Consider the following 27712-nt stretch of genomic DNA (forward strand, 5'->3'; position numbering starts at 1 on the left):
CCCCACTTTCAGTCTGGAGGTGTCTTTAGGTTCAAAATGAGCCTCTTGTAGACAGCATATGAATGGGTCCTGCTTTTTTATCCAATCTGAAAGGCTGTGTCTTTTGATTGGAGCATTCAGCCCATTTCCATTCAGAGTAACTATTGAAAGGTATGAATTTAGTGCCATTGTATTGCCTGTAAAGTCCCTGTCTCTGTAGATTGTCTCTGTTACTTTCTGGTCTTTGTTACTCTTAGCTTATCTCTTCACTTACAGAATCCCCTTTAATATTTTTTGCAGAGCTGGCTTGGTGGTCACACATTCTTTCAGTTTCTGCCTGTCCTGGAAGCTCTTTATCTCTCCATCTGTTCTGAATGACAGCCTTGCTGGATAAAGTATTCCTGGCTGCATGTTCTTTTCATTTAATACCCTGAATATATCTTGTCAGCCTTTTCTGGATTGCCAGGTTTCTGTGTATCGGTCTGATGTTCCTCCCTCCATACATAAGGAACCTCTCCTTAGCTGCTCTAAGGATAACTTCTTTGGCTCTGCGATTTGCAAGCTTCACTATTATATGATGGGGTGTTGATCTATTTTTATTGATTTTGGGTGGAGTCCTCTCTGCCTCCTGGCTACGAATGCTTGTTTCCTTCCCCAGATTAGGGAAGTTTTCAGCTATTATTTGCTCAAATATACCTTCTAGCCCTCGCTCTCTCTCCACCCCCTTGGGGATCCCAGTAATTCTGACATTTGAACGTTTCATGGCATCATTAATCTCTCCAAGCCTTTTTTCATATACTATTAGTTGTCTTTCCTTCTTCTCCTCAACTTACTGCCTTTCCATCAGCCTATGCTCTACATCACTTATTCTCTCTTCTGCCTCATTGACTGTCGCTGTTAGAGCATCCAGTTTAGACTGCATCTCATTTATAGCATTTTTATGTTTGCCCTGACTAGATCTCATTTCCACCCTTAGAGATTCTGTATTGTCACTTAAGCTTTTTTCAAGCCTACCTATTAACTTTATGATTGCTATCCTGTATTCTATTGCTAACATCTTACTTATATCCATATCGATTTGCTTTATAGCAGAGAACATTGCCTCTGGGTTTTTTTGTTTGTTTGTTTGTTTTGTTTGTTTTTTTGTGAGTTCCTCCTTCTAGTCATTCTCCCCAGAGAACGATGGGTGGGCAAATGAACAGAGTTCAAAATATCAACCACGACCCAAGCAAAATGCACCCGAGAAAAATGTGAAGTGGTTGGAAGCCACCACAGAAAAGCAAGTAAAGCCAAAATGAAACACAAGAATAAAAGAAAGTTTTTTTTAAAAAATTTAAAAAGGGAGGGGAAGAGAGACTATAATCTCACAGGGTGGACAAAGCAGGGTGATCCACTTGTTCCTGGGTGAATTTTGGGCTGTGTGTTAGAAGACACCACATCCCAAAATTGGAAAGAAGTGTATACATATACATATATATATATGTATATATATTATATATACAACTGAATAGAGTGAAAAAGGACTAAAATGAAGCATATATCTATAAAATGTATATGTGAAAAAATACAAGTTAAAAAGCGCCTGTGACACATAAGTTGGTATAATAGGAATCTGGTTGAAATGGGAAAAAGGTAAAAAGAAAAAAAGAAAAAGCAAAAAAAAAAGGAGAATTTTATCTGAAAAATAAACGAGTCATGAGGCAACACGTGGAGCTCAATATACTGTTTTCCCCTTGCTTTGGAGTCTTGTGGGATCCATAAGTTTGTCATCCACCTGTTCTTCCAGTCTGTCTTCTGGGGGAGGGTCCTGCCATGCTCCTTCTCAGGTGTCCCTGCCTGGGCAGAGTTGGCCCAGCCCCTGTCAGGGGGGCGGGCTCAGTGGAAACTGGTCCTCTCTGTGGCTTTTGTTCCCTGGAGGCTTTCCAGTTCTCTTCATAGGATCACAGCAATAATGACCGTGCCCAGACCTCTGGCCAAAAGCAGAAAGATCACAGTCCATCCTCTTCCATTAACTCTCTGGGACAAATTGTCTCCACTTCTGTATGTGCCAAAACCCGCAGCCTCCTGCAGTGCATGCCCATTGCAGCAACTCTCCCAGAGTGCCACTGCCCTTTGTGACTCTAAAACCACATGCTGCCATGGGCTCGCGTGTGCATCCACAGCTCCTGTGTCATGGTTGGGTGTTGCCCTACTGTCCTTTCTGGGCCACTACTGCCCTGAGAGCTTTTGCCCAGTTGTGGGCACAGCCGTTTCACCCCTCCCAGGGGATGGTAAACGGCCCCCACGTTCAAGTCCTTTTCAGGCTGCTCAGGCAAAGAGCAATTACTGACTGCCCCGGCTCCCAGTTTATTGTGACCCAAGCTGAGAGTTCCCCCCTGGGCTCATTGAGCATAACCTGATTCCTGCCTCCCCATCTTGGGCACTCTACCAGTTCAGGCACCCCATTCACTCTGTGTCTCCTTGGATCCCAAGACCGCAATTCCCCACCTAGAATTTTGTCTTTTGCATTTCCACAGCCTCTTTCAGAGAGGGCTCTCTCTCACTAGAGAAGATTTCTAAGGGTTCTGATTTTGCACTCCAGTTTCATATCACTTTCCAGGCGCCAGCTTATGAAGACTGCCTCCCCCTTCTGTATATCTTCCACTATCTCCCCACAGATTCACAACACTGCACGTCCTACCTTCCAAAAGCAGTTGCTTTTCTGCTTGTACAGTTCAAGATATATATTCTTACATCTCAGGCTGATTTTGTGGGTGTTCAAAATAGTTTGATAGATATCCATCTAAACTCAGGGGACCAGATGAAACGGGGTTCCCTACTCCTTCCATCTTGCCTCTGGCATTTGTTGTGTTTATTCATTCTTCTGTGTCTTCTGTTTTCTCTTCACTTTTTTTTTGCATTTTTTTATCTTATTATGTTATGTTAATCACCATACATTACATCATTAGTTTTTGATGTAGTGTTCCATGATTCATTGTTTGCATATACCACCCAGTACTCCATTCAATACGTGCCCTCTTTAATACCCATCACCAGGCTAACCCATCCCCCCACCGCCTCCCCTCTAGAACCCTCAGTTTCTTTCTCAGAGTCCATAGTCTCTCATGGTTCATCTCCCCCTCCGATTTCCCCCCTTCATTTTTCCCTTCCTACTATCTTCTTTTTTTTAACATATAGTGTATTATTTGTTTCAGAGGTACAGGTCTGTGATTCAACAGTCTTACACAACTCACAGCGCTCACCATCGCACTCCCCAATGTCTATTACCCAACTACCCCATGCCTCCTACCCCCCACCACTCCAGCAACCCTCAATTTGTTTTCTAAGATTAAGAATTCCTCATATCAGTGAGATGATATGATACATGTCTTTCTCTAATTGACTTATTTTGCTCAGCCTAATACCCTTCACTTCCATCCACGTCATTGCAAATGGCAAGATTTCATTCCTTTTGATGCCTGCATAATATTCCATTGTATATATATACCACTTCTTCTTTATCCATTCATCTGTTGGATGTGGAGAAATGGGAACCCTCCTACACTGTTGGTGGGAATGCAAGCTGGTGCAGCCACTCTGGAAAACATTATGGAGGTCCCTCAAAAAGTTGAAAATAGAGCTCCCATACGACCCAGCAATTGCACAACTGGGTATTTACCCCAAAGATACAAATGTAGGGATCCGAAGGGGTACGTGCACCCCGATGTTTACTGCAGCAATGTTCTCTTCATTTCTTAATTTTCATTTGAAATCTTTTAGTCGTGTGACCTAAATTCTGAATTATTAAGACAGGAATTTGTGTTGTTTTCTTATGCCTTCTTCCACTTAAAAAATTTCTTTTAGTTTATTTTGAAATAGAGAGTTAGATTTTGATTTATTTCTTCCATGTTTTTTATGTTCAATTAGCCCCCTCCACTCCAGCAACCCTCAGTTTGTTTCCTGAGATTAAGAGTCTCTTATGGTTTCTCTCACTTTCTGGTTTCCTCTTGTTTCATTTCTCCCTCCCTTCCCCTATGGTGCTCTGTCTTGTTTCTCAAATTCCTCATATCAGTGAGATCATATGATAATTGTCTTTCTCTGATTGACTTATTTTGCTTAGCATAATACCTTCTCGTTCCATTGGTGTCGTTGCAAATGGCAAGTTTTCATATTTTTTGATGGTTGCATAATACTCCATTGTGTGTGTGTGTGTGTGTGTGTGTGTGTGTGTGTGTACACATATTTTCTTTATCCATTCATCTGTTGATGGATATCTAGACTCTTTCCATAGTTTGGTTATTGTAGACATTGTTGCTATAAACATTGGGGTGCAGGTGCCCCTTCAGATCACTATATTTGTATCTTTGGGTTAAATACCCAGTAGTGCAATTGCTGGGTCATAGGGTAACTTTATTTTCAACTTTTTGAGGAACCTCCATACTGTTTCCCAGAGTGGCCGCACCAGTTTGCATTCTCACCAACAGTGTAGGAGGGTTCCCCTTTCTCCACATTCTCGCCAACATCTATCGTTTCCTGCCGTGTTAATTTTAGCCATTCTGACTAGTGTGAGGTGGTATCTCATTGAGGTTTTGATTTGGATTTCCCTGATGCCGAGTGATGTTGAGCTCTTTTTCATGTGTCTGTTGGCCATTTGGATGTCTTCTTTGCAGAAATGTCTATTCATGTCTTCTGCCCATTTCTTGATTGGATTATCTGTTCTGTGGGTGTTGAGTTTGATAAGTTCTTTATTGATTTTGGATACTAACCCTTTATCTGATATGTCATTTGCAAATATCTCCTCGCATTCTGTCCATCGTCTTTTGGTTTTGTTGACTGTTTCCTTTGCTGTGCAAAAGCTTTTTATATTGCTGACGTCCCAATAGTTCATTTTTCCCCTTGCATCCCTTGCCTTTGCCAATGTTTCTAGGAAGAAGTTGCTGCAGCTGAGGTCAAACAGGTTGCTACCTGTGTTCTCTTCAAAGTTTTTGATGGATTCCTGTCTCACCTTCATGTCTTTCATCCATTTTGAGTCTTACTTTTGTGTGTGGTGTAAGGAAATGGTCCAGTTTCATTCTTCTGCATGTGGCTGTCCAGTTTTCCCAACACCATTTGTTGAAGAGACTGTCTTTTTTCCATTGGACATTCTTTCCTGCTTTGTCGAATATTAGTTGACCATAGAGTTGAGAGTCCATTTCTGGGCTCTCTGTTCTGTTCCATTGATCTATGTGTCTGTTTTTGTGCTGGGACCATACTGTCTTGATGATTAGAGCTTTGTAGTAGAACTTGAAGTCTGGAATTCTGATGCCACCAGCTTTGCTTTTCTTTTTCAACATTCCCATGGCGATTTGGGGTCTTTTCTAGTTCCATACAAATTTTAGAATTATTTCTTCCATTTCTTTGAGAAAGGTTGATGGTATTTTGATAGGGATTGCATTAAATGTGTAGATTACTCTAGGTAGCATAGACATTTTAATTATATTTGTTCTTCCAATCCATGAGCATGGAACATTTTTCCTTTCCCTTGTGTCTTCTTCAATTTCTTTCATGGGTATTCTATATCTTTTTGAGTACAGATTCTTTGCCTCTCTGGTTAGATTTATTCCTAGGTATCTTATGGTTTTGGGTGCAATTGTAAATGGGATTGAATCCTTAATTTCTCTTTCTTCTGTCTTGTTGTTTGTATATAGAAATGCAACTGATTTCTGTGCATTGATTTTATATCCTGCCACTTTACTGAATTCCTGTATGAGTTCTAGCAGTTTTGGGGTGGAGTCTTTTGGGTTTTCCACATAATGTATCCTACCATCTGCAAAGAGTGAGAGCTTGACTTCTTCTTTGCCGATTTGGATGCCTTTTATTTCTTTTTGTTCTCTGATTGCTAAGGCTAGGAGTTCTAGTACTATGTTGAACAGCAGTGGTGATAGACAATATCCCTGCCGTGTTCCTGACCTTAGGGGGAAAACTTAGGGATTTTCCCCATTGGGAATGATACTCACTGAGGGTTTTTCATAGATGGCTCTATGAGATTGAGGTATGTACCCTCTATCCCCACATTGTGAAGAGTTTTGATCAAGAAGGGATGCTGTTCTTTGTCAAATGCTTTTTAAGCATTGAGAGGATCCTATGGTTCTTGTTCTTTCTTTTATTAACGTATTATATCACATTGATTGATTTGTGGATGTTGAACCAACCTTTCAGCCTAGGAATAAATCCCACTTTGTTGTAGTGAATAATCCTTTTAATGTAGTGTTGGATCCTATTGGCTAGTATTTTGGTGAGAATTTTGGCATCCATGTTCATCAAGGATATTGGTCTGTATGTAATTCTCCTTTTTGATGGGGTCTTTGTATGATTTTGGGATCAAGGTAATCTGGCCTCATAGGATGAGTTTGGAAGTTTTCCTTCCATTTCTATTTTTTGGAACAGTTTCAGAAGAATAGGTATTAATTCTTCTTTAAATGTTTGCTAGAATTCTCCTGGGAAGCCATCTGGCCCTGGGCTCTTGTTTTTTGGGAGAGTTTTGATTACTGCTTCAATTTCCTTACTGGTTATGGGTCTGTTCAGGTTTTTTATTTCTCCCTGGTTCAGTTTTGGTAGTTTATACATCTCTAGGAATGCATCCATTTCTTCCAGATTGCCTAATTTATTGGCTTATAGCTGCTGATACTCACTTCTAGTAATTGCCTCCATTTCCTTGGTATTGGTTGTGATTTCTCCCCTTTCATTCATGATTTTAGTAGTTTGGGTCCTTTCTCTTTTCTTTTTGATAAGTCTTGGCAGGGGTTTATCAATCTTATCATTTCTTTCAAGGAATCAGCTCTTAGTTTCTTTGATCTGTTCTACTGTTTTTTAGGTTTGTATTTCCTTGACTTCTGCTCTGATCTTTATTATTTCTTTTCTCCTGCTGGGTTTAGGCTTTATTTGCTGTCTTTCTCCAACTCCTTTAGGTGTAGGGTTAGGTCGTGTATTTGAGACCTTTCTTGCTTCTTGAGAAAGGCTTGTATTGCTATATACTTTCCTCTTAGGATCGCCTTTGCTGCATCCCAAAGATTTTGAACAGTTGTGTTTTCATTTTCATTGGTTTCCATGATTTTTTTAATTCTTCTTTGATTTCCTGGTTGATCCATTCATTCTGTGGTAGGATGCTCTTTGGCCTCCATGTATTTGAGTTCTTTCCGACTTTCCTCTTGTGATTGAGTTCTAATTTCAAAGCACTCTGGTCCGAAAATATGCAAGGAATGATCCCAGTCTTTTGGTACCAGTTGAGAGTTGATTTGTGACCCAGGATGTTATCTAATCTGGGGAATGCTCCATGTGCACTAGAGAAGAATGTATATTCTGTTGCTCTGGGATGGAATGTCCTGAATATATCTGTGAAGTCCATCTGGTCCAGTGTGTCATTTAAAGCCTTTATTTCTTCGTTGATCTTTTGCTTAGACGATCTGTCCATTTCAGTGAGGGGGGTGTTAATGTCCCCCACTATTAATTGTATTATTGTCGATGAGCTTCTTTGATTTTGTTATTAATTGGTTTATATAATTGGGTGCTGCCATGTTACAGGCATAGATAGTTACAATTGTTAGATCTTCTGGCTGGATAGACCTATTAAGTATGATGTGGTTTCCTTCCTCATCCCTTATTATAGTCTTTGCTTTAAAATCTAATTTTTCTGATATAAGGATTGCCACCCCAGCTTTCTTTTGATGTCCATTAGTATGGTAAATGGTTTCTACCCCCTCAGTTTAAATCTGGAGTTGTCTTTGGGTCTAATATGAGTTTCTTTCAGACAGCATATCAATGGGTCTTGTTTTTTTTATCCAATTTGATACCCTGTGTCTTTTGATTGTGGCATTAACTCATTTACATGCAGGGTAACTATTGAACGATATGAATTCCGTGCCATTGTATTGCCTGTAAGGCAGTTTTCTGTTTCTGTATATTGTCTCTGTTCCTTTCTGGTCTGTGTTACTTTTAGGCTCTCTGTGCTTGGGGAAATATTGAAAGACGACCCCTTTCAATGTTTCTTGTAGGGTTGGTTTGGTGTTCGCAAGTTCTTTTAAGTTTTGTTTGTCCTGGAAGCTTTTTATCTCCCCTTCTATTTTCAAATGACTGCCTAGCTGGGTATAGTATTCTTGGCTGCATATTTTTCTTATTTAGTGCCCTGAATATATCATGCCAGTCCTTTCTGTCCTGCCAGGTCTCTTTGGATAGGTTTGCTGCTGTTCTAATGTTTCCACCCTTGTAGTTTACAGACCTCTTGTCCCGAGCTTCTTTCAGCATTTTCTGTGTCTGAGACTTGTAAGTTTTACTATTAGATGTCAGAGTTTTGACCTATTTTTATTGATTTTGAGGGGGTTCTTTGCCTCCTGGATTTTGATGCCCATTTCATTCCCAAATTAAGGAAGTTCTCTGCTATAATTTGCTCCAATATACCTTCCGCCCCCTCTTTCTTGTTCTCTGGGATCCCAATTATTCTAATATTGTTTCATCTTATGGTATCATTATATCCCGAATTCTGCCCTCGTTATCCAGTAGTTGTCTTTTTATCCATTTCTTTATTCTCCATCATTTGGTCTTCTATATCACTAATTCTCTCCTCTGCCTCATTTATCCTAGCGGTTAGAGCCTCCATTTTTTATTGCACCTCATTAATAGCCTTTTTGATTTTGCCTTGGTTAAACTTTAGTTGTTTTATTTCTCCGGAAACGGATTCTCTAGTATCTTCTTTGCTTTTTTTAAGCCCACGTAGTATCTTTATAATCGTCATTCTGAACTCTAGTTCCGACATCTTACTAATGTCTGTATTGATTAGGTCTCTGGCACTTGGTACTGAGTCTTGTTCTTTTTTTTTTTTTTGAGGTGAGTTTTTCTGTCTTGTCATTTTGTGCATAGGAGAACAGATGAATGAGAGAACAAAATTCTAAAAGGGTAACAACAACCTCAGAAAAATATACACTAAATAGAATAGACCTGAAACCGGGTGGTAAAGAAGGGAAAAATATGAAAAAGAATATGATCAGGCGGGAGACTAGAACAAAGCCATACAGTAGATTTAGTGTATGTTTGGTCTATTAGAAGACACTGTATCCCAGGATTTTAAAGAAGGAAAAACTCATATATACATATATATATATATATATATATACACACACACACAAAAATAAGGTTAAATACAATAAAGGGATTGAATGTGCTTGTAAAAGTGAAAATTAAAAAAGAGTTTAAAAAAAGAATTGATAAGGGGGCACCTGGGTGGCTCAGTTGTTAAGCGTCTGCCTTCGGCTCAGGTCATGATCCCCGGGTCTTGGGACCGAGCCCTGCATCGGGCTCCCTTCTCCCTCTCCCACTCCCCCTGCTTGTTTCCTCTCTTGCTGTGTCTCCTCTGTCAAATAAAAAAAAAAAGAATTGATAAAATAATATGTTGTTTGAAAAAGGAAAGGAGAAAAATTCAAAAAAGAAAGAAAAAGAAAAAAATAAAGAAAATTTTAAAAATTAACTTTGAAAGACTAAAGAATCATGGGGAAAAAGCCATGAATTCTATGTGCTGTATTCCCCTAGTGCTGGGGTTTTGCTGCTCTCATTGATCGGTAAACTTGGTTTTGGCTGGATGTTCTTGCTGATCTTCTGGGGGAGGGGCCTGTTGCAGACATTCTCAAATGTCTTTGCCCTGAAGCAGAATTGCTCCTCCCTTGTCAGGGGCCAGGCTAAGTAATCTGTTCAGGTTTGCTCTAGGTAGCTTTTGTTCCCTGAAAGCTTTCCACACAGCTTTGGAAGACAAGAATGAAAATTGTGGCCTCCCAGACTCTGCACCAGAGGAGCCGAGAACTCGGGGCTCCACTCCTCAGTGATCAGAGAAAAGCAGTCAACCACTCCTGTCTTCTCTGGCTGCACTCCATGCTCACCTGGCCTTTGACCGAGCATTTCTGTCTCTGGCACACGACCCCCTTTGGAGTCTCCAAACCTAGCAGATTCCTGCATTGCGCTCCCGCACTGCTCCTCCCAGGGAGGAAGGGGAGACTCCCTGGATCTGCCACTTGTTGGTTCCCTGCTGGAAGAATAGTGGCCCGCCTGTGCCACGGATCACAGTTTATGGCAGCCGCGAGCTGAGAGCCCACTCCTCAGCTCTGTCTTTGCAGCCATCTTACCCTCTCCGATACCTGGGAGCTCTGCCGCACTCAGGCACCCTCAGTCTTTCTGTCACCCCGAGGCTCCTGAGACCACACTGTCCCAGTTAGGGTTCCATCCCCTGCTTAGCCACTGGAGTGACCTCACTTAGCAGAGCAGACTTCTAAAAGTTCCAGTGTTGTGCTCCGCTTCTCTGTCACTTGCCAGCCGGCTCTCTCCCCCTGAGGTGTATGTTCCCAAATATCACCTCAGATTCACTTCTCCACACCTCCTATGTTCTGGAAAGTGGTTGCTTTTCTATTCACAGAATTGCTGCTATTCTTTTCTTCAATCTCCTGTTGAGTTTGTAGGTGTTCAGAATGGTTTGACAGCTATCTAGCTGAATTCCTGGAACCATTGGAAATTTAGGTCTCCTACTCCTCTGCCATCTTAGTCCTCCACATCATTAGTTTTTGATAGTGTTCAACAATTCATTAGTTGCGTGTAATTTTTTGGTGTGTTTCCATCATTTGTATTGTTGCTTAGTTTTGGTTAATTTTTTTTCTTTTAATAGTTTTGACTATTGACCTTGATACTTTTACGTGGAATTAGTTTTATACGACCTTTCGAATAAGTAGTGACTTGGGGTAGCTATTAAATTTCCTGGAGCTGCTTTTCTGTTATTTTTGTGTAACATACAGTAACTTGTTCTGAGAGTTTTTTTTAAAGATTTTATTTATTTGTGAGAGAGAAAGAGAGAAAGCAGGGGGATCAGCAGAGGGAGAGGGAGAGGCAGGCTCCCTGCTGACTAGGGAGCCCAATGTGGGGCTTGATCCCAGGACCCTGAGATCATGACCTGAGCTGAAAGCAGATGGTTAACTGATTGAGCCACCCAGGCCCCCTAAAATTTCTTGATTCTGTTTCTTTGCTCTCCTTTAATCCTGTCATTTTGCCGTTTTTCATTATTATCTCTAGTTTGTTCAATTAAATTCCTTTTGTGTCAGTTTCTTCCATGGATCAGTTTTGAGAGTTTATAGGGGACTAGCCTTTACCAGATTGTTCAGCCTTTTTTTTTTAAGAGTTTATTTATTTATTTGAAAGAGAATGAGAGAGAGAGCATGAGTGGGGAGAGTGTCAGAGGGAGAAGCAGACTCCCTGCTGAGCAGGGAGCCCGATGCGGAAGTTGATCCCAGGACTCCAGGATCATGACGTGAGCCGGAGGCAGTCGCTTAACCAGCTGAGCCACCCAGGTGCCCCAAATTGTGCAGTCTTTAATGCAGCTACATTTCATTCACCTGCCATTGGAATTGGTAAACTTCTTTCCATTTAAATGCTATTCTCAAATTGGCCTATTATGTTCTCCAGTGAAAAATGCTTCCTTTCCTAGAATTCTGTTTTGAAGTTCATTATTCACTCTTTTGTTTCCCTTTGATTTCTCCTTCAAAGACACTGAAACCCTATTGATGTCTTGGTAATTTGACCTCACCTATTTCTGTTTGGGGGTTAGGAGGATATAGTGTCACCTTGTTTTATTTTAAATATTTTCTATGGGTTTTGCTTTTTATATGTAATTTCTCTTTCAGTTCTATATGAGAATTTAGAAAGATTCTAAAACTTTCCTGCCACTGCCTTCTTCTATTCACAATCTTCTCTTACAAGCATTTTAATGACTAATACTTCCTCATGGAAATATACCATAATTTTCTCAATCACTCCTTAATGTTGAAAAACCTTTTTACATGCTTTCCATCTTCAGAAGCCATCTCAAAACCTTCCTGTATAAAGTCTTTATAGTTTTAATGGGGAAATGACTATTAGTTATCCTCTGTTATATCCAACAATGTGTTTCTTTTATTACCCAGAACTGATCTGTTTCTTAGAGAAACTAAAATATAATGCAAACAACTAGAAAGAAATAGATAATAACTTGAAATGTGTTTATAGAAAACTAGACAAAAGAAATATTTTAAGTCACAGAGGACAAAATACAAATGGTCCAACATACTAACACCAGTATTTCAGACAACAGATTGACAGATTTACAAACAAAAAAGAAATACTAGGTACTGGAAATCACTTGTAGAGATATAAATTAATTCCCATTTTGGTTCAGTTTGGGAACACTTAATGAAAATCCTTAAAAATATGTGTAATCTGCAAAGCAGGAATTTCAGTTGTATGATTTGATCATAAGGGAAAAGTAGATTATGTGTTAAAATTTTAACTGTAGGAATATTTGTTATACTGATATTTATAATATTGAAAATTAAAAATTATCCAAATATCTAAAAATAAAGCATTTAGTAAAATTAGGCGTATTCATGAAATGGAATACTTTACAGCCACTAGATTATGTTGTAGAATATTATTTAATGGGGTGAATATATTTGCAATGGTTTTTTTTATATTTTATTTATTTATTTGAGATAGAGAGTAAGCACAAGCAGGGGTTGCGGGAGTTGGGGGGGCAGAGGTAGAGCGAGAAGCAGGGCAGGGAGCCTGATGTAGGGCTGGATCCCAGGACCCTGGGATCACAACCCAAGCTGAAGACAGATGTTTATTCGACTAAGCCATTGAGACACCCCTATATTTGCAATGTTAAATGAAAAAACAGTATAAAATATCATAAATGGTGTATCCCACTTTTACATAAATATATATACAAAAAAATGTCTGGAAGGATGTACTCAAATTATTCTTTTTTTTTTTTCCACACTGCAATAGTTAATTTTATTTGTTCAAGGGCTCATATTGCAAGCATTAAACCAAGCATGGGCTTTGATTTTGTGAGCCCAGATTCACATATTTAGGAAGATAAAAGCAAACTGTGATCCATGTATATGGATGAAAAACTAAAGGCTCACAGTTAATCACATCATAGTTTTAAATTTCTGCAGCCTAGAAGCCAGAAGTCACAGATCTTTTAGGTCTTTCTGGATGTCCCACAAGGTATCTGCACTTTTCTTGAGCTGGGCAACTTCATCATCCTTCAGCTTCTGGTTGATCACACTGGTTAAGCCCCGAGCGTTCAGGATACATGGAAGGCTCAGGAAGACTTCATTCTCAATGCCATACATCCCCTTCACCACTGTTGACACTGGATGAATCCTGGATAGATTTTTCAACATGGATTCAATGAGATCAGCCACACTTAATCCAATAGCCCAGTTGGTATATCCTTTTAGCTTGATGACTTCGTAGGCACTTTCCACAACCATCTTATGCACTTCCTTCCAATTTTCACTGTCGTTGTCTGTTCCCATTTCTGGATTCAGTTCCTGAAGAGAAACGCCTGCCACATTCACTCCACTCCACACAGCCACACTTGAATCGCCATGTTCTCCCAAAATCCATCCATGGCAGCTGCTGGGATGAATGCCAAGTTTTTCAGCCATGAGATAGCGAAATCTAGCAGAATCCAGATTACACCCACTTCCAATTACACGGTGCTTGGGTAGTCCACTTAGTTTCCAGGTAACATATGTGAGAATATCCACTGGGTTGGAAACCACAATTATGATACAATCAGGACTGTACTTGACTATCTGCGGAATAATGAATTTGAAGACATTAACATTCCTCTGCATCAGATTGAGCCGGCTCTCTCCTTCCTGCTGGCGGACTCCTGCAGTCACCACCACAATCTTAGAATTGGCAGTCAGAGAGTAATCTTTATCTGCCACAATTTTAGGTGTCTGAAGAAATAAGCTCCCATGTTGCAGATCCATCATTTCTCCTTTGAGTTTATCTTCTAAAACATCCACAAGGGCAAGTTCATCAGCCAGAGACTTTCCCAGAATGCTGATGGCACACGCCATACCAACTTGTCCAACACCCACTACAGTGATCTTATTGTTTGGGATGGTTGCCTCTTCTCCTGCAACTGGTGCAATCAGTTTTTCCTTAAGAGTTGCCATTGTGCCCAGAGAGAACCCGCGGGGAGAGTCGCGCGAAGAAGACAATGTTAGCTGCGTGTGTCTCCTCGGGCGCAGGATCTGCAAGGCTCAAATTATTCTTTTTAGGTGTTAGTATTATAGATTTTTATTTTTTTGTTTTTGTTTCTTTGTGGTTTTTTTTGAGATTTTTATTTCTTAATTTTATTTATATTTTCTATAATTAACACTCATTTTGTATTGAGAAATAACTTACTATTAAAATAGTCAAACAAAAATATAAATATATTCTCATTTGTTCAGTTTTGAGATTTTTGAAAAAAAATTTTTTTAAGATTTTTAAAAATGTTAATATTAATGTGGGTACATAATGCATGTATGTTTGTGTATTGCTAAGGTAGCAGCCAAGAGTATAGACACCCTAGTCATACTGTCTGATTTAAATTTAGGCTTTATCACTTTACTCTCTGTAAAAGTTGCTCAGTCATGATTTTGACTTTCTAACTTTGGGTAAATAATTTAACTTTTTGTGTTTGTTCTGTGTTTAAATGGGAATAATAAAAATATATATCTTCTTAGTATGTTCTAAGTATAGTTTGAAGGACTAAATGAGTGATTATATATGAGGTACTTAGCTTAGTAATAAGCCTTCATAAATATTTTTGTGTTTTTTTAAATTGAGATATAATTGACATATAACATTGTATTAGTTTTAGGTGTACAAAATAATGTTTGAAATGTATGTTTGCACATATATATGTGTATATATATATATATATAGTGAAATAATCACAACTAATTTAATTAACATCCATTACCACATATAGTTACAATTTTTTTCATGTGGTGAGAATTTTTATGATCTAATCTCTTAGAAACTTTCAAACATATAATACAGTATTGTTAACTCTAGTCACCATGCTATACATCACACCCCCAGGATTTATTTATCTTATGTAACTGGAAGTTTGCACCTTTTGAGCACCTTCACTCATTTGACCATAAATACTGTTATTAGTTCTTACTACTGTACTCTTTTCTCGTTTATTCATTTATTTAACACATACTTATTGATTGCCTACCATATGCCAGGTATATTACCAGATATAGAAACATCAGTGAGCAAAACAAAGTCATTGCCCTCATGAAACTTATATTCTATTGCAGAAGACTGCAAATGAATATTTGATGTTAGGCAAGTCCTTTGAAGAAAAATAAACAATAAAGAGATGGCAGATAGTACAGGGTGTTACTTAAGATTGGGTGTTCATTTTAGCTTGGACCATGCAAATATCTGGGAGAAGAATATTCTTGGCTAAAAGAACAACATATATAGATTCCTGAGGCAGTAACAGTCCTGATGAATATGAGGAACAACAACATCCACTCTACTGTGGATGGAGCAGAGTGAAAAAAGGAGAGTAGTATAAGATGAGGTCAGAGAGATCAATGATATAGAGCTTGACCTTGGTAGGCCATTGTAAGGACTTTGGATTTTACTTAAATGTGGTGAGAAGGCAAGATTTTAATAAGAAGAATGATGTGTTGTGATTCATATTTTAAAAATATCACTAACTGCTTGTAACGAAAAGACTTGAGGGTCTCATTAGAAGCTGGGAGACCAGTTAAGAGGCTATTGCAGTAGTACAGGCAAGAGCTGATGATGGTGGTGGGGAGAAGTGATTGGATTTGAGATGAATTTTGGGATATATTTGGAAGTAGAGCTCTCAGGATTTGCTGATGTATTTATTTATTTATTTATTTTAAGATTTTATTTATTTGACAGAGAGAGACACAGTGAGAGAGGGAACACAAGCAGGGGGAGTGGGAGAGGGAGAAGCAGGCTTCCCGCGGAGCAGGGAGCCCGATGTGGGGCTCCATCCTAGGACCCTGGGATTATGACCTGAGCCGAAGGCAGGCGCTTAACGACTGAGCCACCCAGGTGCCCCTGCTGATGTATTTATGAGCAGTTGTGTGAATGATAGTACCATTTACTGAAATGGGCAACACTCTGGGAAGAGTATGTATATGGGGAGCATAAGTGTTTTGTTGTCGGCTGTTATTTGGAAATGCTTATGATGGAAATACTCCATCTAAGTGGAGATTTTTAGACAGTTTGATATAGGAGTGGAGTTCAGAGGAGAGGTCAAGGCTAGAGATAAAAATTTGGGCATTGCCTTTGCATAAATATTTCAAGTCACTGCACTTGATGAGTGAGTTTGGATAGAGAAGAATAGCTCTGCCGGTCTCCAACATTTACTGGCTAAGCAGAGCAAAAGGATCCAGCAAAGAAGACTTAGAAGGTGTGGCTGGTATGTTAGGAGGATAGTGTAACGTCTGGAAACCTAGTGAAAAAAAGGGTCAGGAAAGAGGAAGTGATCTACAGTTTGTTAGAAATTTGAGGGAAAAGTCTAAAATAATTTCTAGAATGTGTGGAGGAAATAGTTTGTTTCCTTGATTGCCTGGCAATACTAGAGGCTATTTGAGGTGTAATGTCATAAATTTAATGTGAGAGTAGTCAACACAGTTCATAATTATAGCCACTTTAATCTGCCCAGATATGTTTACAGAGCAGGGTGAGAGTTGGATTTAGAGTTTGGATTTTGCCATGCAAGTATGAATAAAGAAGAGAGGGGAAGGGAATGTACATGCTGTGTACATGCAAGGAAGTGATTATAGTGAGGGCTGTAAAATCTAACATTGATATGGTGGAACATGGGGTCAGACTCTGTGCTCCAGCCAAACCAGATCTCTGTTGCTAATAACCACATTCTGTTTTCATCCCTGCTTGTGTTTTTTGAGATACCCTTTTTATTTTTCCTTTCTGCCACCTTTCCCAACTCCCAGCCCAAACAAACACACATATATCCAATATCTATATGTTAAAATTCAGTCCATCCTTCAAGAGATAGCAGACATAGTACTTCTTCTTGAAACCTTTCCTCCTCACCCTCACTGAATAGTGCTTTTGTTTCCCTTTTGAACTCCTATAGCACTCTGACTTTCTAATTGGCACTTATTGGTTGATAGTGTGTGTGTGTGTGTGTGTGTGTGTGTGTGTGTGTGTGTGTGTGTGTTAAACCTCTCTTTCTACACTGTGTAGTTGTGAGGAACAGGCATATGTCCTTATATCCTTAGCATTTATCACAACTGATGTGCAGCAAAGGTTTGATAAGTTAATGAAATCATTTTTTTAATTTTAATTCAGTTAGCCAACTTGTACACCATTAGTTTCAGATGTGTTCAATAATTTATCAGTTTCATATAACACCCAGTGTTCATCACATCATGTGCCCTCCTTAAGTCAATGAAATCTTAAGTAAAACAATTTCTTCAGTGTTTTCCAAAGCAATTGTGAAAACCAGATTTTCATAAAGATTACTTTTACTTTCATCTATATACTCTTATACTTACTGTAGTCTGTAGCAATGCTATGTTATTTTTTAACCAGCATCATCATCATCGTCATTATTTATTTATCTTGCAGGAGCATCTTTCTTTAAAGAAGTATATTATTGACATTGTGGTTGAAAGTGCAGCTTTACCAGAGCCTTTGAAAGATGGTGAAGAGCGGCAGAAAAATAAAAAAAAAGCCAAAAAGATAAAAGCCCGGATGAACTCCAGGTACCATAAATATCCTTAAAAACAAAACAGAAACTGTTAGTGATATATCCTTTTTAATGTAAATCTAAGGAAGACCCTCTGCCCCGGACAAAAGTTTAAACTTGTTTGCTTTAAGAAAGCCTTGAAAATAATACTGATGAGCCTAATTTATAGCCACTTTCTTTGATTGAGAAAGAAAACTGTGTATCGATCTAAAGTCCTTGCTTTCACCTGTTAAGAGCTCTTCTTATAATTGGATGCCAAAGCCCTGCCAAACTTGTGCCTCCTCCAGCATACAGTACTATAAGTATGTGTAAACTAAGCCTATTTTTCTTTCCAACTATTGATTTTTAAATGAGGTATCAAAGAAAATCAATAGCAATCAACAAATAGAAGTCTGCTGGCTGTAGTGTCAAATCCCATGACTAGATTTAATCAATTTGGTTGCCTGTCACAATAAGAAAAGTTCAAGAAATATCTTGAAATGGAAAGTGAGTTGTCAGACCTGTAGTTTATCATCAGCCTCCAAAGTAACATCTGAGGATCAGACAGCTGGGTAGTACATCATTACCTTATATGCTTTGAGCATCACCTGATGACTGATGAGTCTTATTCAGGACACAAATGTAGTTCCTCTGTAGTAGATACTTTTGTGCTATTTAGGGGAAGGTAATCTAAATATGTTGTTTTACCTTTATTACCAAATGTTTTGAAAGTTGGAGAAGCTTGACCCATGGGATTATAGAAATATAGTTCTAGAAGGTGAATGGTGATTTTCGCTCTATAGTTTCCAATTTCAGATTGTAATTAAAGGTGTCCATTTCATCTTCCAGAATCAACGAAAACTTGCAGAGTACTCATTCAAGCAAAGAATAGAAAAGGCTTTTTTGATTGTATTTTTTGAGATTCCTCTAAGTTTCTAAAAATAGTTTCACAGTATACTTGAAGGTATTACTGACCTTCATTTCTAGTTATGCTAAGAACTTTCTGACCTCCGACACTGAAATACTATACAGCCCATTTTTGTGAGTTCTTTTTTTCCTCTGTGTACACATTCCCTTGCTAAGCTCCCCCAGTCCTGTGTCTCTAAATATCCTCTACTTAGTGATGACCACCAATTTAATATCTTCCAATTTTATTCAAAGACAAGCTTCTGTTCTCTCCCTCACCCCATTCTCCAAAACCCCTCTTTGTCCCATAGTTTTCTCTGTCTCAGTAAATGGATACTCTCTTCTAGCTTTGTATGTCAAAACTCTTGAAGTTATCCTTGCCTTTTCTCTTTCTCCCACCCCTCACATCCAGTCCAACTGCAAATAATGTTAGCTTGATTTAAAATGTATTCAGGATTTGACTACATCTCTCTAACTTCACTGCTTCCCCTGAACCAATCCTTTGTCATCTCTCGCCTGAATTACTGCAGTAGCTCTGTGACTAATATCCTTGTTTCTGCCCTTGCCTCCTTGCAGTCTATTCCAAATACTCTAGCCAGACTATTAAAATGTAAGTTAGATCATGTCACTTCTCTTCTCAAAACCTCAGGTTTCCTCTTCCCACGTAATCCATACACCCATCTCCCTTATGTCCTTCTGGTCTTTGCTCACATGTTCCCTTTCTTGTGAGGCTGTCCTCAAGAGCTTGACTTTTGTTTTGTTTATTTTTTGAAATGTAAGTAGTAGTAATGTATTAAACAAAACCTTAAAATTATAGGAAAAAATACCTATAATTCTGTTGCTAATATTTTGACATATATATCCTTTTTATACATACCTAACCTATACCTATAGACTTTATTCTTCATTGCAGTATGATTTATTTAAGTGAAATGTGGAGATATCCAGTATGGTTTGTTGACTTTTGACAAATCTAGATACTCATGTAATCCATACTCCTATCAAAATTGTCTTTGTGCCTCTTTCCAGTCAGTTTCTTACCACCCCTGGCCCTTGGTAATCACTGACCTGCTTTCTATCATTACAGATTATTTTTTCCTGTTCAGGAAAGGGATACCAATGAAATCAAACTCCCTTGTGGCTAGCTTCTTTCACTAAATGTACTATTTTTGAGATATATCAGTGTTGTGTGTAGGTACTTTGATTCTTTTTATTATTGTACATATTCATTGTGTGCATATCCTACAATTTTTATTTATTCATCTGTTGATAGACTTTTGGGTTTCCAGTTTTGGGCATTTATAAATTAAGCTCCCCTCAAGTCTTTGAGTGTATATGAGTTTTCATTTCTCCTGGGTAAATACCTAGAAGTGGAATACCACATCGTTTTCCATAGTGGTTGTACTCTTTTACACTCCTATCAGCAATATGTGGGACTTCCAGTTGCTCCACAGTCTTGCCAGTACACACTTAATATTGTTAATTTTTAAAATTTTTAGCCTAGGGGCGCCTGGGTGGCTCAGTCGTTAAGCGTCTGCCTTCGGCTCAGGTCATGATCCCAGAGTCCTGGGATCGAGCCCCGCATCGGGCTCCCTGCTCCGTGGGAAGCCTGCTTCTCCCTCTCCCACTCCCCCTGCTTGTGTTCCCTCTCTCGCCGTGTCTCTCTCTGTCAAATAAATAAATAAAATCTTAAAAAAATAAAATAAAATAAAATTTTTAGCCTATTTCAGCAGGAGTGTCAGAGTATCTCAATGTGGTTCTAATTTGCATTTTCCTAGTGACTAATAATATATCTTGAGCATTTTTTCATATGTATTTTAACCATTCAGTATCTCTCTTTATGTGTCTATTGAAGGTTTTTGCCTATTTTATGGGATTTCAGTTGCACTTAAAATAGAGTGTTTGATGTTCCACAAGTCATTTTTTTTTCCTCTACATCAATTTGGATAGTTCTGTTGCCTTATATGATGTTTTCTTCTGCTGTTTGTCATCTGCTATTGAAATTGTCCACTGAATTTTTCACTTCATATGTTGCATTTTACATCTCTCTGAGTCCCTTTTGGTTTTTTATTATAGTTTCAGTTTATCTATTTCTAATTCTGATTTGTTCTTTTTTATGCTTATGGTTTCCTTTAACATATTTATGAATTTATTTGAAGTCCATCATACTTACAATTTCTCCATCTGAAATTGTTTATTGACTGATTTTTCTCCCCAGTACAAGTATGTTTCCTGTTACTTATGCCTACTAATTTTGTTGCTACTATTTTTATTTTTATCCTTTCATTGGACAGTATGAGCTCTATGTTATTGTACGTTTGGATTTTGTTGTTTTTCTTAATAGAATGTGGAATTTTATTCTGTCATACAGGTTACATGCCTTGATTTTAAGTTTTGTGAGGTGGGTTTTGAGTAACCTTTAATTCTAGAGCTAGCTTGGCCCTACTCCTAAATGTTTGGCCTTTGTAAAGTCTCCACTGAATGACTAGAGTGTTCAATAAATATTTGTAATATAGCATTTGAAACTCAAACATCTCTCAACTTTATGCAAGCTCTGGTAATTGTTCAGCTTACAGTTCCCTGGTAGTTGGTCTTTCCTCTGCTGTGGGAAGTCTTGCCATGCTTATTCATAGATTAATATGGCCAAACACTTAAAGAGAACCTTTGGAGATTTCTGGACTTTTGTTGCACACATCCCTTCTCTCTTTGTGCATAAATGCCAACTGTCTCCTTGGCTCACACTTACATCCTCTGTTTTGGTTACCTCTTTCCCCTCATATATAGCTGTTTGGAAAATGCCTTCAGGCAAAAGATGAAGTAATCATAGGACCTAGTTAATTTGTTTCCTTTTGCTCAGGGATTATGGTCCTAGGCTACTAGTTGTCTATACATGAAAATCAGTAATTCCGTATGCTTTAGGAATTTTCATTGTTGTTCATAACAGAAGGGCCAGTATGATATTAGTTAGTCTGTAGTGACTGAAAACAAAATTGTCAAGCAGCATTATCAGCATTCCCCAGTTCTTTTTTGCTGTAGCACTTACCATCATCTAAAATCCTATTTATTATTATTTACACTTTGTTTTTCTCTCATTAGAATATAAACTTCATGAGGATTTTTGTCTCTGTTGTTGGCACCCAGTATGTTTTCAACAAACATTTGTTACAAAGGATTAGATGAGATTGGATTGTGGGATTAGTGTTCATATCACTAGGATTTCTTTGGTGTTTTAAAAATGGATAAAAGAACTATGAGTATTGCTTCCATAAATCAGAGTTCAGTCTTGAGGCAGGATGGTCTGTTCCGGGTTTCTTGGTAGAGTTAGTGAAGGTAAGGCTGTAGAAACCTGATTCAAGACGATGTAAAACTGGATATTTGGTCTTCCTTCAGCCAGGTAGATGAGGGACACTGTCTAATGGCAAAGCCAGAATTAGCAGGTGGTTTATATTGTGGTTATGTGTTCTAAAACTAATTAGTAGGGTTCTATATGACTTATTCATGGATGAAGAACTGTGAGAGTGCATGTATTTCCTTAGAGTTTTTACATTCAGGCAGATTTTCTTCTGAAAGAGGAGTCCATACGAACAGTCAGAACTTTACTGCTGAAACTTAAGTGGAGAGGATCCATCATTTGGCACAGAGGACCAAGAAAAGCAAGATAGGCAGTAAAGCTCTAATCACTACCCTGAATTTTAGGACAGAAGCATGATGACATTAAGCAAGAAACTAGATTTGTGGAACAGACTGTCATTGATCTGGAGTTTGAATGGAGGTAGGAATGAAGTAACGTAGAGAGCTGCTACTTAGAGCAACAATTGGATTCATAGGGTTTTCACTGTATATGGCCAGACCTGTGTCTGCAGTGTTGGCAGCTTGCATGTCACCTTCAATGTCCACTGGTAATCGTTAGACTAACAGAATCCTTATCTCTGAAAATAATTGACTTTCAAGAAGATGTTCTGAAATGATGCAAGGAGAGAATGAGGAGTATGTGTCTATGTATATCTCTCTATATCTATATATAGGTATGTGTACATATAAATGAATATATGAGAAAAGAAAGTGAATAGCTATCTGTCCACGTATATGTTTATGTTTCGGTATAAATTCAGATATAGATGTACACACAGACATACACAGAGTTTATCTTGAATCTATGTTTGTTTGAGAATTGAATAGGGTTGAGGCTTGGCTTACAGTTGACCAGTGAACCTACATGGCCATGGAGACCTAAGTTGAACAGAGTAGAGGCAGAAGAAGACATAAGGGCTAACAACTATTACAGGATTCTGATTTAGAACTTTAAGGTGAAACCTAATATTAAATTTAATTTTAAAACTGTTTTTTACACTCATTTTGCATCCTTTATATGTGTCTTAAGGAATCCATTCAACCCATTATTCAAATATTTGCATTATCTTCAAACAAAAGTGAATAGAACATAATTTCTACCCTTGGGAAGTTTATAAGGTATTAATAGAGGTAAGTTACATATAAGTAACTCTTACATGAGACAACGTGTCCAAAGTAGCAGAAGAAAGGTACAAATAAGTATTTAGGTGAATTCCAGGGAAATAAACTTCGTTATGACTGGGTAGTCAGGGAAGGCTACTTACAGTAATGGTGATTATAAAAAGAAATATGTATAAACAAAAATTGGCTCATATTTATTAAGCTCTTTATGCCCTAGATATTGTCTTAGACCGGAAGTACCCATTTTAAGCAATATTAAAATAGTCTGTGAATGTTCATTGTGTTGATAGTCATAAGAGCAAAAATTTGATTAACAGTTTAGATAGCCAATAATAAGTAGATGATCGAGTAAAGTATGGTACATGAGACTTTTTTTTTCCCATTGAATATTCTTTCCTGCTTTTTCAGTGAATAGTTGACCATATAGTTGTGAGTTCATTTCTGGATTTTCTATTCTGTTGCATTGATCTATGTGTCTATTTTTGTTCCAGTACCATACTGTCTTGATCACTACAGCTTTGTAATATTACTTGAAGTTCAGAATTGTGATGAATCTAGCTTTACTTTTCCTTTTCAAGATTACTTTGACTTTTTGGGGTCTTTTGTTGTTCCATGCAAATTTTAAGATTGTTCATTCTAGCTCTTTGAAAAATGCTGATAGTATTTTGATAGGGATTGAATTAAATGTATAGATTGCTTTGGGTAGTATAGACATTTTAATATTTGTTCTTCCAATCATGAGCATGGAATTTTTTTCCATTTCTTTGTGTCATCTTCAATTTCTTTCATAAGTGTTCTGTAGTTTTCAGATTACAGATCTTTTACCTCTTTGGTTAGGTTTATTCCTAGGTGTCTTACGGTTTTTGGTGCAATTGTAAATGTGATTGATTCCTTGATTTCTTTTCTGCTGCTTCATTATTGATGTATAGAAATGCAACAGATTTCTGTACATTGGTTTTATATCCTGCAACTTTACTGAATTTGTGTACTAGTTCTACCAGTTTTTTTGTGGTCTTTTGGATTTTCTACCTAGAGTATCATGTCATCTGCACCTAGTGAAAGTTTGACATCATCCCTGCTGATTTGGATGCCTTTTATTTCTTTCTTTTTGTCATATTATTGCTAAGGCTAGGACTTCCAGTACTGTGTTAAGTAATAGTGGTGAGAGTGGACATCCCTGTCATGTTCCTGACATTAGAGGAAAAGTTCTCTCTTTTTCCCTGTTAAGGATGATAGTTAAGTATATGGCCTTTATTATGTTGAGATATATCCCCTCTACCCTTTTGAGGGCTTTTATCATGAATGCATATTGTCATCCCAAAGGTTTTTGACCATTGTGTTTTCAATTTCATTTGTTTTCATGTAATTTTTAATTTCTTCTTTGATTTCTTCAATGACCCATTCATTGTTTAGTAGCATATTTTTTAACCTCCATTTATTTGTGCTCTTTACAGATTTTTTCTTGTGGTTTATTTCTACTTTGATAGGGTTGTGGATGGAAAAGATGAATGTTATCTAAATCTTTCTGTATTTGTTGAGACTTGTTTTATGGCTTAATACATAATCTGTTCTGGATAATGTTCCATGTGCACTTGAAAAGAATGTGTATTCTGCTATTTTAGGATGAGATGTTCTGAATGTATCTGTTAAATCCATTTGGTCCAGTGTGTCATTCAAAGCCACTGTTTCCTTGTTGATTTTCTATTTAGATGATCTGTCCATTGATGTAAGTGGGGTTTTGAAGTTCCCTACTATCATTGTATTACTACTATCAATTACTTTCTTCATGTTTGTTATTAAGTTTTATGTATTTGGGTGCTCCCATATTGGGTGAATAAATATTTAAAATTGTATCTTCTTTTCTTTTAAACTTTATTTATTTAAGTAGTATCTACACCCAATTTGGAGCTTGAAATCATACCCTGAGATCAAGAGTGGCATACTCTTCTGACTGAGTCATCCAGGCACCGCATAAAATTGTTATCTTCTTATTGGATTGTCACCTTCATTATTTTATGGTGTCCTTCTTTGGCTCTTGTTATAGTCTCTTGCTATAGTCTGCCACCCTGGCTTTCTTTTGACATCCATGTGCATGATAAATGTTTCTCCATCTCCTCACATTTAATCTCCAGGTATCTTTAGGTTGAAATGAGTAGGCAGCATATAAATGGGTCTTGTTTTTATATTTACTCTGTCATCTTATGTTTTTTGATTAGGGCATTTACTCATTCACATTCAAATGAATTATGAACAGATATATATTTCTTTATTTTCTATATATTCTTTTTTTACTTGTTTTGTTGTTTTTGTAATTTTTCTCTAATCTTTCATGGTTTGCTGGCTTTTTTTTTACTGATATACTTGGATTTCTTTCTCTTAATTCTGGGCATATTGATTTCGGTTTTTGATTTGTGGTTACCATTTTGTTTGTATATAGTGTATACTGTATATAGCAGTCACTTTATTAAGCTGATGGTCCCTTAAACTTGAATCCATTTTTTCTCCTGCCCCCCGCCCCATGTTTTAGGTATATGGTGTCATATTTTACATGTTTGTATTTTGTGAATCCCTTGACTGGTATTTACAGATACACTTATTTTTACTGCTTTTTTCCCTATTTTTCATACTTTTATCTACAGTCTTTCCTTTCCACTAAAAATGTCCCCTTTAACAGTTCTTCTGGCCTGGTTCAGTGATCATGAACTCCTTTAGTTTTTTTTTTTTGTTTTTTTTTGTTTTTTTTTTTATCTAAGAAACTATCCCTCTATTCTGAACAATACTCTTGCTGGATAGAGTTTTCTTGGCTGCAGATATTTCCCTTTCAGCGCTCTGAATATATCATGTTACCCACTTATGGCCTGCAAATTTCTGTTGATAAATCTGCTGATAGCTTTATGGGGTTTCCCTTGTATGTAACTGTCTTCTCTTGCTGCTTTTAAAATGTTTCCTTTATCACTACTTCTTGCCATTTTAATTACTATGTGTCTTGGTGTGAGCCTCCTTTAGTTGATTTTGTTGGGAGATCTCTGTGCCTCCTGGATCTGGATATCTGTTTCCTTCCCCCAATTTAGGGAAGTTTTCAGCTATTATTTCTTCATATAAATTTGCTATCCCCAGGGTGCCTAGGTGGCTCAATCATTAAGCATCTGCCTTCGGCTCAGATCATGATCCCAGGGCCCTGGGATCGAGCCCCACGTCTGGCTCCCTGCTCAGCAGGAAGCCTGCTTCTCCCTCTCCCACCCTCCCTGCTTGTGTCCCTCTCTTGCTGTCTCTCTCTCTCTGTGTCAAATAAATAAAATCTTTTAAAAAATTAATTTGCTATCCCCTTTATTCTGAGACTCCTATAATACAAATATTATTAGGCTTGATGGAGTCACCAAGTTCCCTAAGTCTATTCTCATTTTGGATAATTTTTTTTTCTCTCACCTGTCAGCTTGATTATTTGCCATCCCTCAGTCTCCCAGGTCGCTAATTCATTCCTCTGCTTCCTCTATCCTGCTATTTATTCTATCTAGTGTATTTTTAATTTCTTTCATTGTATTGTTCATCTCTGATGGGCTCTTTTTCATCTCTTTGTTAAGAGTCTCACTGATGTCCTCCACTCTTTTCTCAAGTCCAGTGAGTATCTTTATGATCATTACTTTAAATTGTCTATCAGGCATATTACTTATATCCATTTTTCTTAGGTCTCTAATTGTGGTTTTATCTAACTCTCTGCCTGTTTTTCTATGTGAGGAAAGTCAGCTATGTCTCCTGCTCTTGAAAGTAGTGGCCATGAGAGACTCTGGACTCCGGGAACCAAACTGAGGGTTGCAGAAGGGAGTGGGGGTGAGGGGATGAGGTAACAAGGTGATGGGTATTAAGGAGGGCATATATGATGATGAGCACTGGGTGTTATATGCAACTAATGAGTCATTGAACACTACATCAAAAACTAATTATGTACTATATGCTGGCTAATTAAACATAATAACAAAATAAATTAAAAAAAACAAAAAATATAGATTTCTGAAAAAAAATTCTTGAAAAAAAATAAAGAAAATAGGGATAAATAACACCTATATCCCAGGGCTGCTGTGAGAATTAAATATGATTATGAGAAAAAAAACCACAATGACCAGTATTTAGAATATAGTATGGGGCACCTGGGTGGCTCAGTCGGTTAAGTGTCTGCCTTTGGTTCAGGTCATGATCCCAGGGTCCTGGGATCGAGCCTCGCATCGGACTCCCTGCTCCGCGGGAAGCCTGCTTCTCCCTTTCCCACTCCCCCTGCTTGTGTTCCCTCTCTTGCTGTGTCTCTCTCTGTCAAATAAATAAATAAAACCTTTAAAAAAAATAGAATATAGTATGTATACAGTAAATGGTAGATTTATTTTTCCTCATTTTGTATTCAGATATCTGATTCATTGACTGATTTTTAGATACCTTTTTTTTTTTAAGATTTTATTTATTTATTTGACAGAGAGAGAGACAGCGAGAGCAGGAACACAAGCAGGGGGAGTGGGAGAGGGAGAAGCAGGCTTCCTGCGGAGCAAGGAGCCCGATGTGGGACTCGATCCCAGGACCCTGAGATCATGACCTGAGCCAAAGGCAGACGCTTAACGACTGAGCCACCCAGGCGCCCTGATTTTTAGATACCTTAAATATAATCAAATATTAACACTGGAAGGAAGGGTTTTTTTCTTATGTTTAAAAATGTTTTGTCCATTCTTGACATTTGCTTTTTTCATTTTTTTAAGATGGTTTTTTAATTTGAAAATATTCTTTTTTGGTGAAGTATGTTAATTTCAG

At 37.8% G+C, this 27712-nt stretch overlaps 2 protein-coding genes across 5 annotated transcripts in view; one reads left to right on the plus strand and one right to left on the minus strand.

The window, feature by feature from the left end:
* SCAPER (S-phase cyclin A associated protein in the ER) overlaps nucleotides 1–27712 on the plus strand; it is a 539023-nt gene that overhangs the window by 235086 nt on the left and 276225 nt on the right. For all 4 annotated transcript variants that reach the window (XM_025883907.2, XM_025883909.2, XM_025883908.2 and 1 more), the window contains one exon: nucleotides 17443–17579. In XM_025883907.2, coding sequence (XP_025739692.1) covers nucleotides 17443–17579 — 137 coding nt within the window. The remainder of the gene's footprint in view (nucleotides 1–17442; nucleotides 17580–27712) is intronic.
* LOC112833011 (L-lactate dehydrogenase B chain-like) lies at nucleotides 12780–14059 on the minus strand. Its single transcript, XM_025883912.2, has one exon. The coding sequence runs from the start codon at nucleotides 13977–13979 to the stop codon at nucleotides 12975–12977; it is 1005 nt and encodes a 334-aa protein (XP_025739697.1). The 5' UTR covers nucleotides 13980–14059; the 3' UTR covers nucleotides 12780–12974.

The sequence above is a fragment of the Callorhinus ursinus genome, unplaced genomic scaffold (genome assembly GCF_003265705.2).
Source record: "Callorhinus ursinus isolate GAN/ISIS: 27379988/994484 unplaced genomic scaffold, GSC_fseal_2.0 scaffold25, whole genome shotgun sequence".
NCBI lineage: Eukaryota > Metazoa > Chordata > Mammalia > Carnivora > Otariidae > Callorhinus > Callorhinus ursinus.

Bases quoted from the DNA above. Each gene is read 5' to 3' on its own strand.
- LOC112833011 (XM_025883912.2), bottom strand. From the start codon at position 13,979: ATGGCAACTCTTAAGGAAAAACTGATTGCACCAGTTGCAGGAGAAGAG.